This window comes from Fringilla coelebs (genome assembly GCF_963513975.1).
Source record: "Fringilla coelebs genome assembly, chromosome: 1".
Taxonomy (NCBI): Eukaryota; Metazoa; Chordata; class Aves; order Passeriformes; family Fringillidae; genus Fringilla; species Fringilla coelebs.
The window spans coordinates 85,157,003-85,167,029 of record NC_140028.1 but is presented as its reverse complement, the minus strand read 5'-3'; the positions used below and the strand labels follow the sequence as shown (position 1 = coordinate 85,167,029).

The 10,027-nt window shown below is 44.2% G+C and overlaps 1 protein-coding gene across 2 annotated transcripts; it reads right to left on the bottom strand.

Annotated features, from left to right (window-relative positions):
- Positions 1–2,696: 2,696 nt before the first annotated feature.
- Positions 2,697–10,027, bottom strand: LOC311154914 (ribosyldihydronicotinamide dehydrogenase [quinone]-like). Of its 2 annotated transcripts, XM_084207765.1 has the most exons (7): positions 9,938–10,027; positions 9,581–9,623; positions 8,027–8,191; positions 7,075–7,205; positions 5,131–5,244; positions 4,661–4,762; positions 2,697–3,517 (listed from the first exon to the last, which is right to left on the bottom strand). In XM_084207765.1, exons 2-7 carry the CDS (start codon positions 9,585–9,587, stop codon positions 3,344–3,346), a joined length of 693 nt encoding a protein of 230 aa, XP_084063891.1. In that variant the 5' UTR covers positions 9,588–9,623; positions 9,938–10,027; the 3' UTR covers positions 2,697–3,343. The 2 variants fall into 2 exon arrangements, with proteins under 2 accessions (XP_084063891.1, XP_084063892.1); XM_084207766.1 differs by lacking the exon at positions 9,581–9,623 and having other exon boundaries at positions 8,027–8,298; positions 9,938–10,011.

The window sequence follows — 10,027 nt, the reverse complement described above, 5'->3', positions numbered from 1 at the left end:
AAACCACATAGTTCAGCCTCCTCTGGATGTCAGGTGTGGAGTTAATACAGGTTCTTTACATAAGGGCCATCCCTTTGCCATTCATCTGTGAAAAGGATGGTGATGGATGAGTGTCTAATGCCTTTAGTGTCGTCTTTCCCATTCTGTTGAACTGTTGCATTCCTTATGGTGCTTTCACGTGGCAATGGCAGAAGAGCAGCGGCATATCAACATGGTAAGGCAGTAGCAGCCTACAATTATGTTTTTAATTTCTTCCTTTGATGGTCAGCAATGCAGTATGGGTACTCCTAAACCACCCATCTACCCTTATCTGCTCTGCCAGGGATGGCACTGTCTGCTTTGTGCCTTGTGCTGGCCCACATGTGCATCTGCTGGGAGCAGGGGCTCCTCCCTTCCATCTTTCTGGGAGGTGTCTCATGGGAAAGACAGGTGGGACACAGAAGGATGTGGGGGTGGCTGTGGGTTTGGAGAGATAGGACAGCCTTGGTGATCACTTTCAAGATGAAGTTTTCTCTCTGTGTATCAAAACTGCCCTGTGATGGACAGACTGAATAAACAACTTCATTCTAAGGTTTTGCAAAAAAAAAAGAAAAAGAAGAAAAATATTAGTTGACAGTGGAACAGATGCAGGACCAGCACCTTCCTGTTTTCCACTCAGTCTGGATCAGCTGGTATCTGACAGCTCCTGATGCAAGGACTGATCACACTGTAAAGAGGAGACTCAGGACCAAATGCTAAATTGTGACACTGAGCTCACTGTAGTTTAAATGCAGCAATTTTGTGTCCATCCACACTGTGAGGTATCACAAGGAGAGCATTATTGAACCTGCAGTCCAGAGAGACTGGGGCAGTTACCAGGTAAATAAAGCAAATGCAAATATAGACATGGAAGCTCTGGTGGGCCCATTGTGCAGTTTTGGTCTTCTGCAAACCCAAACATTACAGAAATCTTTCGATAACATTTGACCTCTGAGGGTTTTTTTTTTCCTTTGGTCGGTTGGTTTGTCTGGTTTGGTTCTTCTGCTGTTTAGCTTTGCATTGTATATGGGGCCAAAGGTGTGGTCTAAAGGCAGGAAGAGAGATGGCTGAATTTATAAGAATTGCTTGGTTAAAAACATGTCAGTCTCATTCAGTGGTGATCTGCCAACAAGCACTACACAAAGCAAGAAACTGTCAATTATTTCTATGTGCTTAAGAGTCAGTGTTGCCAGTTATGACATTCCTTCATTAAATGAATAGGGAAAATAAACTGATCCAGAAATGCAATCTGAATTTACAGAGAAATGTCTTAATTCTGATTGAGGAGAAGGAAAGATTATCTTGAAATGGACAAAAAGATTGGTACATTTTTAGTGCTTTTCTCAATAATGAATTTATCTGAGCAGACGTCTTTGATTTTAGCATTAATGAGAATTTAGTAAGTTTCCTATTAGTTTTCTTTTAACTCTAACTGAACTTGCATTAATCTCAACCGTTCACATACTTTGTACTAAAAATCTCAATCAACTTACTAAAACTTAGTAAAACCATATGTATGGGAGCTGGCATGTGTCTGCCAGATAGTGGCAAGCACAGTATCCTCAACATACAGGTCAGTCTGGCATTCTTCATCTAATAGTTAACCCCACTAAGCTCTGCAGTTGATCCAAAGCAATAATGTTGGTTTGACATTGGAACTTCTGGTTTTACCTCAATTTCCTTCTTTCCTGAATAGTTTGCTGATTGAACACAGTGAATAGAAGGATGATTTCTCTTCTATGCAATTTTAAAATATTTGTCCTCAGATTTCTCTCTGTAACTTTGTTCTCCTTAAGTCTTGAAGGTGTGAATCTACTTTCCCCACAACTTAGATGTGTAACACTTTCTTCCTTATTCCCTTTCACTTTCCTTTTCCTATAACAGAGCTGTTCAGCCAAAGCAAACATGTTCAGCTCACATGCCCCACAGCAGACGCCTGCAACACCTCAGGGCAGCTCTGCTTCCTGGGAAATGTCTCTGCTGGATGTGGCCCTTCACTTCATATGGGAGCAAACAGGAACACTGACCCTCCCCCTGTGGTGGCATTTCCCAGTCTGATGTATCAGCTTACACTGTGCCTCCAGAGCCTGGGCTCACCATGTTTGTTATCCAATTAATCCCCAAGGAACTGTAAGGCTAGGGTGTGACAAGACTGCCGCAAAGCAGGTATGGCAGATGCACAGAGGCCTAGGTGTCATTTGACAGTGACTCAGGGGACGGGTTCTTATAGAGCCCACATTCTTTTAATATCAAAGTGCAAGGGCAGCAGTGAGGTGAGCTGGTCAGAATAAGAAATTTGGTACCTAAGTGAGAAACCCACCTCTTGCCATATGCACAAACAGGGTTAACAACTCTAAAGCACAAAAATAATCCTGCTACAGTTCCAGGTAAAAATCCTGGCTATTGAGAGCCAGACAATTCATTTGTCCCATAGATCCTGACCCATAGACAGACAGTGCACCTGTAGGTTTTTGGGTTAATGCTCTGCCTCACTAACTGCTGGTGCTGGAGACCTCCAAGGACGCCCATCGATGCTGATGCTGGAGGGGAAGCAAACACCCTCCAGACCCAAACACCGACACTGACTGGTGTGAGGGGGCAGGCAACTGACAGGATTCCTTTTTCTCTCTACTTTGGCAAGATGCATACTTTACAAACGGAAGCTGGAAGGCAATTAATGCACGTATCACTACGTTCATCTTTAATTTTTCCCTTTTCTGGTATCTGTCATAGCTTTAATATTGCTGTATAGATAGGATCTGGAGAAGCCTAGATTGTATCTGGAGAAGCCTAGGGCTGCCCACAAGGCTTTCCAGATGTTTAAGACACTTTGCAACGGTAAATCCTTTTACAACACTACTCATGATCTGGTTTTGTTGCTCCAAGGCACAAGTGTAGCACTATCACAATCCATCTTGGGCTTTTAAAGGTTGAGTATGGACACCATAATCCCTGGCAAAGGAAAAAAAGTGGCAACTGGTACAAAAAGCGTTAAAATAAACTTGGCCACATACTGTTTAACAAGCAGCAATGGTATCATCTGCCATGAAATATCACATGGGTTATCAACCACAAGGAGGCAGGATGACACTGTTTATGTGAGCAGAGAGAATTTCACAAAGAGTTTTGCACCTATCCTTGAAGGGAATCCTTGGGAATCAGTGAAGATAAATGCCATGTTGTCAGTTAAACTGCTAGATGAAGTATTCAAGAGTCTTAAAATATATTTGAATTAGGAGATTAGTGTTCAAGTATTTAGATTTCAAGAGCATCAGAAAGAATGGAGAAAAAGAAAGTCTTGTCTCTGTAGTCTTGCACCTGAAGACTACTTGAAATACCACTCAGGAGAGCAGTCTATGGGTTCTTCCTTCCAAAGAGTCTTCAGACGCTGGCTCCAGGCAGCCAGCATCTCCTTCCTCTTCTCCTCAGAGGCATGCTCTGGAGCATAGCAGATGTGAGGTTCAAGGACTTGGACACCACAGAAGTGCATGATTCCATGCTGGATGCAAAACAAAAACAAAAAAAGAAAGAAATGCCTCAGGAAATATTTCCTCTTAATTTCATTTGAGGAACATGCAACATTCAAATCTGTTCTGTTTCTTTGACCCAATATCAGTCAGGTTCTCTAAACCTGTGCATTTATCAGAAGGAAAATAAATTGCAGAAGTTCACTACCTATCCAGGCAGTCACTACTGAAGGCATTCAGCAGAATGGCATACAAGATACTGAAAGATAAGAGCAACTTAATTTATTCTGCTCTGGGGAATTTATTTTTAACTGCTGTTAATTCCACAGAATTGTCCTCTCTGGCAGCCGTTCACTTTGCAAGGATCACAGGAGGCCAAAAGTTCATTGTTCAGTTTGAAACTCCTCAGATTGGTCTCTAACTCCAGTGTTCCACATATACTTATAGGATGGGGTTTTTTTTTGCCTTTTGCCTCTGGCTTGGCCAAAGGTTCCTGTAGGAAAAGCTAGTGGAATCAGCTCAACTTGCTATTTTCCTTCTGTGTGTTTCTGAATTTAGAGCTGTGTTTCATGTTCTTGCCATGTTGACCTGCGAGCTCTGCAGTTGGACAGCTCCACAGGAACAGGCAGCTGTAACTGCATGGGGATGACACCATGGAATTTTAGCTCATCTCCAGTATTTATCAAGAAGAAGCTGGCTAAACTTGCCTTACCACCTGTATTTTCCAAACCATGCTGGGTAACTTCTGAGAAAAAGAGTAGCAATTAGAAGAGGAATGCTAACTTTTGTGTGTTGACTGTTACTGCCAGGGTAATGTGTGGCTCGTCTCCTACCCTGCATCCTACAGGAATTGGGAAACCATGGGGAACAGAAATCCTGCATGGCTGAGCTAAAGGAAATCCGGTAACAGCAGGGAAACTGAAAAGGTTGACAGTGTTAAGCTCTCTCTACATTCTAATCTGGAGGAAGGGGGACAAAACAATTTTAAAAGTCAGTGGACTTTTAAAGTCATCCCAGGATTTTAGGTAACAGTTTACAACCTGCAGATCCTTGGAACTGGCAACTTGATTATTAATTATTATATTTCATATTTTAAAAATGCCAATAAAACAATTGTTAAAAATAGATGGAGTAATAAAAAATTATGTAGACAACAACCTGTTCATATATTATACCTGCATGGGCCACAGGACATAGCGAATATCACCACTGATACCTTCTTTTGAATACATCTCTTGGCTTGCTCCCGTGGTGAAAGAAAACAGGGATAATTTGCCCTAGAATTAGGAAAGTTGTGGTTAATTAAGACATATTTAAAGAAGAGTGCCTGAACAGTTGAAGAGGTATTCAGGTAAACCTGGACAGCATTGATTTCTAGGGGAGAGGGTAACTTCTTCTTTCCCAGAGCTTACATGAAGTGGCAGTTCTGAGGCCAAGATTGATGCCACACAATTAGACAGTGACCTTTGTGTCTTTGGGAAGAGATAGGTTAAGGAAAAGGAATTATGTGTCTGACACCCTTGTGTGAAGCAGGGCTGGTACAGTACTTCAACATAGTGTAAAGTGAGAGCTCTAAACAGCTACAATGGAAAAGAATGAACACGGTGCAAGCCTTGACCTTAATAAAACAATCCCAAAAACATACCTGGAGCAAACCACCATCATAAACCTTTGACAAATCATAAGCAAAGCCTTGGACCAAGACTCTGTCCATCCAGCCCTTCAGGATTGCAGGCATGTTGAACCAAAACAAGGGAAACTAGACAAAAAGAAAATTACCTGGTTAGCACAGAGAGTCTGGGCCACACTTAGGCCTGGTTGATAGGACAAATCCTGTCCTCTGAACCTGCTCAGATCCTGTATGTACCTTCTCCACCTCTCTGTCAGTAGAGGTAGTAACTATACCTGGCAAAAGAAGCTGAAGTGCTTTCTATTTGTGGTAACATCAGGGCCAGACCTGAGCATCTACAGCACACCAACACTGTTGGTGCATGTGAGGGCTTCCATCCACAATAACGTTGGAATAGGATGAAGGAGGAGGGTGTCATTTAATTCAGATTTAAGACTGTACAGAATTATGTCTCCTATGGCTGAAATGCAAAAGAATCAAATATCTTATTAGCAGGATTGACATCTGGTGGTGAGTTCTGATCTGACAGTCTGGTGACAAAGGCCAGGGGACAATAAGAAAGACTTATTTTCAAAACCTGCTGACATTGTGACCCAAATCCCAATACTGAGAAGAAAAAGACTTCTTCAGAGTTGGACTCTTGATTTCTACATCTTTCAGTTAGCCCATGGGACTGAATCCCAAAGCTATCATGTCCATGGCATTATCTTGAATGCTTAATGGGCTCATTCTTATACTAGGCTGCATCATTACCCCTAAACCTTTGTACACACTGCACAGAGAGGAAGAAATTCTATAAATATGTAACATGCAGCTTAATGCATGGTGAAAACAAATGGAATCTGGGCAACCACCAGAGTAACTGCAAGTAGTGAATTTAATCTGTAACAAATTTTGAACTCCTGCATTATGTCCTTAAGAGGCTTTTTTAAATTTCTTTTTTATTTTCTGCACCAGAACACACCCAACTTTTCAGAGCATTTTACACATGGAAAGTAGAAGGCTGTAGGGGGATACAATATAAGAAATTAAAGGTAGTATAGAAAGTAATCTTACCCCTAAGGAGTTGCAGCTGAGCCAGTTATTAGAGATTAGAACAGGCCTGACTTTAGCAGGCCACAGCTGCAGCCAAGAAGAAGAAGAGTGTTATAAAAGAGTGGGTTGTTTAGTTGAGTGGGAACTGGAGTCAGTTGGCTACTGTGAGAAGAAGGAAGGGTCAGTGCTTAGAGGAGCTGCCTATGAGAAACATTAATGAGGTATGAAACTCTTGCAATATAGAACCTTTGTAATATAGTAACAATAGAACTTTTGTGATATAAAAACAACAGAAGGCAATCACTTCCTTCAGGGCATATCTTACAGTTCTTGTCTGGGAAGTGAGAGTGTGAAAAGGATGATGGCTTATGGTGAAATCCTTAATTGAGATATGGCCCTATCTTAAATTTAATCTACCTTTGAACAGAGGAATATATATATAGAGTTGTCTAAGGCTAACAGGAACATAAAGAAATTTCCTGTCACAGTTCTTTGGGATTTGCAGACACAGGGGAGAGAGCTGGCATGGTGGAGAATGGACATGGGCTGTAAAGTTCCCTAATCAATTCCCAGTAGTGTTTCTGCAGCTCAGCAACAAATGAGAACAGTCTAATTGGGAAAGCCCAATTCCCTGTCTTCATTGGCTGCCCCCAGCACCTTGACCAGGAAATAATCCTTCCCCTGCTTTCTGCCAGCCTGCCTGACATCCATGGTCACACTTGTCTTTGTGCATCCATCAGGCAGTTTGTCCCAGTGTTGGGGAGTTCCTGGGGTTGCTGTTGTTTCAGCCCCTGCACCATTGTGCTACTCAATTACTGGATTTGCTGTAATAATGGCCCAGATAATTGTACTACTGATCTGTAGTTCTTACTGTACCATTACCTAAAGTCAACATCACAACTGAACTCTGTTTAGAATGATGACCTGGAAAATCAGCAGGTCTGCTTCCTGCACTTTCTTCTGCTCTTCAACCAGGTCTTTGGACAAACCTCCTCTCTTGTAAGCTTCCCAGGTTTCCACACCGTAATTGAATGCTTCTGGGTTGTGCAGGTGACCTGTGGGTAGAAATGAACAGTCATTCCTTGCCCCCTGTGCAGTATCAGTGCCAGATAAGAGGTGAGTGTAGGTTGCTGTTCAGAGTTCTAAACTGAGTTACTGCTTTCCATTTTTCCTACATTCTTGTCTTTCTTGGATATTCAGCACCATCCCAGCTGATGGTCACTTGATTTTAGAAAGGAGAGGAATGTAGGGTCTCAGATTTCTGAAGCTTGATCTTCCTGTAGCAACACAGGAAGTGCAATATGAGGACCTAAGCTTGCCTCAGGACTCTGGGGATGCAGGTGGAAGATTTAATGGAATGTTGTTAATTGTTCTGCCTCTGCCTTAGGGCATCCTGAGGCCCTCCTGCACTTGTAAGCACTATGGAGCTGCTTTCCAGCTTCTGTAACTGGGAAATTCACCTACTGATTCCACAAGCAGTTCATCAGTCTCTAGCAGAAGACAAGGACACTTGTAGCTTTGTGAACTCAACTCTGGCAAGTCCCTGAGTGGTATCTGAAGGCGTTTCCTCTCCATGAGAAATGGACTTTAGAGGCGGATTATGGACACGTGCTAATGTGTTTCTTTCTGTCAGTAATCTCACTGGGATACAAAGGTCATGTTCAGGAGTGGACTTGTAGAAATGCAGATGTCTGGTCATGAATAAGTTTCTCATTAATCTCTTGATGATCTGAGGGCTGGAGCACCTCTCCTATCTAGACAGACTGAGAGTCGGGCTTGTTCAGCATGGGGAAGATTTCAGGGAGACTTTTTCCAGCCTTCTGATACCTGACAGGGGGCTTACAAGTCCCTGGTTTTTGAGAAGGGCTGGGCTCACCAACAATGTCATTCCTTGTTGCTCTGGGCTCAAACTGCATGCTGTATAAATCCGACACGGTGACGCTGCAGCCCTGCTTGGTCAGCTCTTCCACAGCAATCTTCAGCAAAGATCCATTGAAGGACTTGGGCTCTTGATGTGCATAGACTATCAGGACTTTTTTCCCTGGAGCCAGAAAGAAAACCAGGAGACCATGTGGAATCTAGGAGGCAGGTGCAGAACAGTTTGTAGAGCTGGGGCTCGTTCCTGGCTCTTTCTGTAGTGTCTTTTCCCTAGGACACAGAAGCAGTGAAAGCTGAGTGACAGTGGCAGCATTTGACTCCTGCTCAGCAGCACTGAGTGACTCCTGAGGCACTGATTGCTGCCTGTGCTCAGCCCCGCAGTTCTGTGCTACACTGGGCTTTCCTAGGTGGAACTCAGGGACAGAGGGGCTGTTCCATAGCTGGTCACACTGCCCTACATCAGGAAAACGCACCCCCTTCTCTTGAGACAACATTTCTCTTGGTCTGTTTCCACTATCACCCAAAAAGCATTGCTGGGTAGATTGTTTCCTTTACACTTTCAGGCAACTTCTTAGAGATCAGAAGAACACCCTCCTACCACAGTGGTGGATCCTCTCCTGATCTTTCATTTCAGTGCTGTGCAAGTTACAGCTCTGGGGTTAAAGATGCTCCTGTTCCCCTTCAGCACAATCACAGTAACTTCTGTAGAGAGCAACAGTTTTGTTTTTTTTTTTTTTTTCTCAGAGATTAGATTGTCATGTTGTCAAGTGGATTAAAAAATTGTTGTCAAAGTGGATTCAAGGTAGCTGAGCTGCTAAGCAGGTGTGTAGGGATGAAATATCTTAAAGGCATGTAACAAGGCTCTGCCGAAAGAGCTCCATGTTGTGCTCAAAGTTTTATTGAGCATAGGCCCTACAATTTTAATAATTCTCTTAAAAATCACTCATCAGTGAAACCAAGGAAAGATTTTTGTATGGGCTTGTTGTTTATAGATAAACAGAGAGGGAAACTTACAGGGACTATTGAAAATGACAGAGTCTGCAAAACATGAAGCTGCTGTTTCCTGACTGCCAACACAAAAACTCAGTTTCTCTGCAGCACGGCTTCTGGATGTGGGTACATAGTGTCCATGGAACAAGAGCTATGCAAAAAAGACTATTAAAACTTGCAGGTCAGATGCTATCGTAAATTCAATGTGCCTATAAACCCTTTAAATCCCTGCTCCATACCGTACTCTGGCAATTTCAGGAGCAGCTACAACTTTGCTGTTCCTGCCAGATCTCAACAAATGGAGCTCAGTGACCGGACGTTATCACATGCTCTGAAAGGTGTTAAGTTCGATTCTGCAAAAATGCTGATTTGTTTCCATTTCGGTGGAGCTGGGGAAGTTTGGGCACAAGGTTTGGAGTGACTGAAGTTTTCCAAGGCATCACTTACTGAGTAATTTCAGTCGTTTGGAAAAATAAGACCTCAGTATCCTAGAGGCCCTATCCCTGAGATGCCCAGCAGCTACCCTGGAGCGAGCAGCGTTTTCACCCGGGTTTGCTCTTACCTGCCATTGCTGGGGAGCGTCACTCTTGATAATCCGGTCCTGCCTGAGAACTCAAGTGAGAGATTTGCTGTTGAGAAACATCAGGAGCAGGTGCGAGGGGAATGGCTGTTTCAGTGGGAGATGCGCCGAAATGTGGCTACGGGCACTCAGCACGGCCGGGCACTGGCCGAGCGCGGCCCGCCGCAGCGGGAGGGAAGCTCCCGGCCCGGGCCCTGGAGCAGGAATTCTCCTCCGGCCGCCTGGGCCCGGTGCTGCGCCGGGCGCATGGCGCCGCTCCCGGTCCCGTGCTGCCCTCTGGAAAGCGGCTTCGGAACGGCCCCCGGCGCCCCCGCCCTGCGCAAGCCGGGCAGCCCTTACCTGCTCCCCGGAGCACATCTGCGGCGGGGCTCAGCGCGGCCCTTCCCTGCGGCCCCGCTGCCCGTCCCGGGCCCTGGGGCAGCGCCAGCG

Excerpts from the sequence above, each read along its gene's own strand:
- LOC311154914 (XM_084207765.1), bottom strand. Across the intron at positions 7,206-8,026 it reads AACAAGGAATGACATTGTTG|GTCACCTGCACAACCCAGAA; the intron begins GTGAGCCCAGCC and ends TTCTACCCACAG. Across the intron at positions 4,763-5,130 it reads ATGATGGTGGTTTGCTCCAG|GGCAAATTATCCCTGTTTTC; the intron begins GTATGTTTTTGG and ends TCCTAATTCTAG.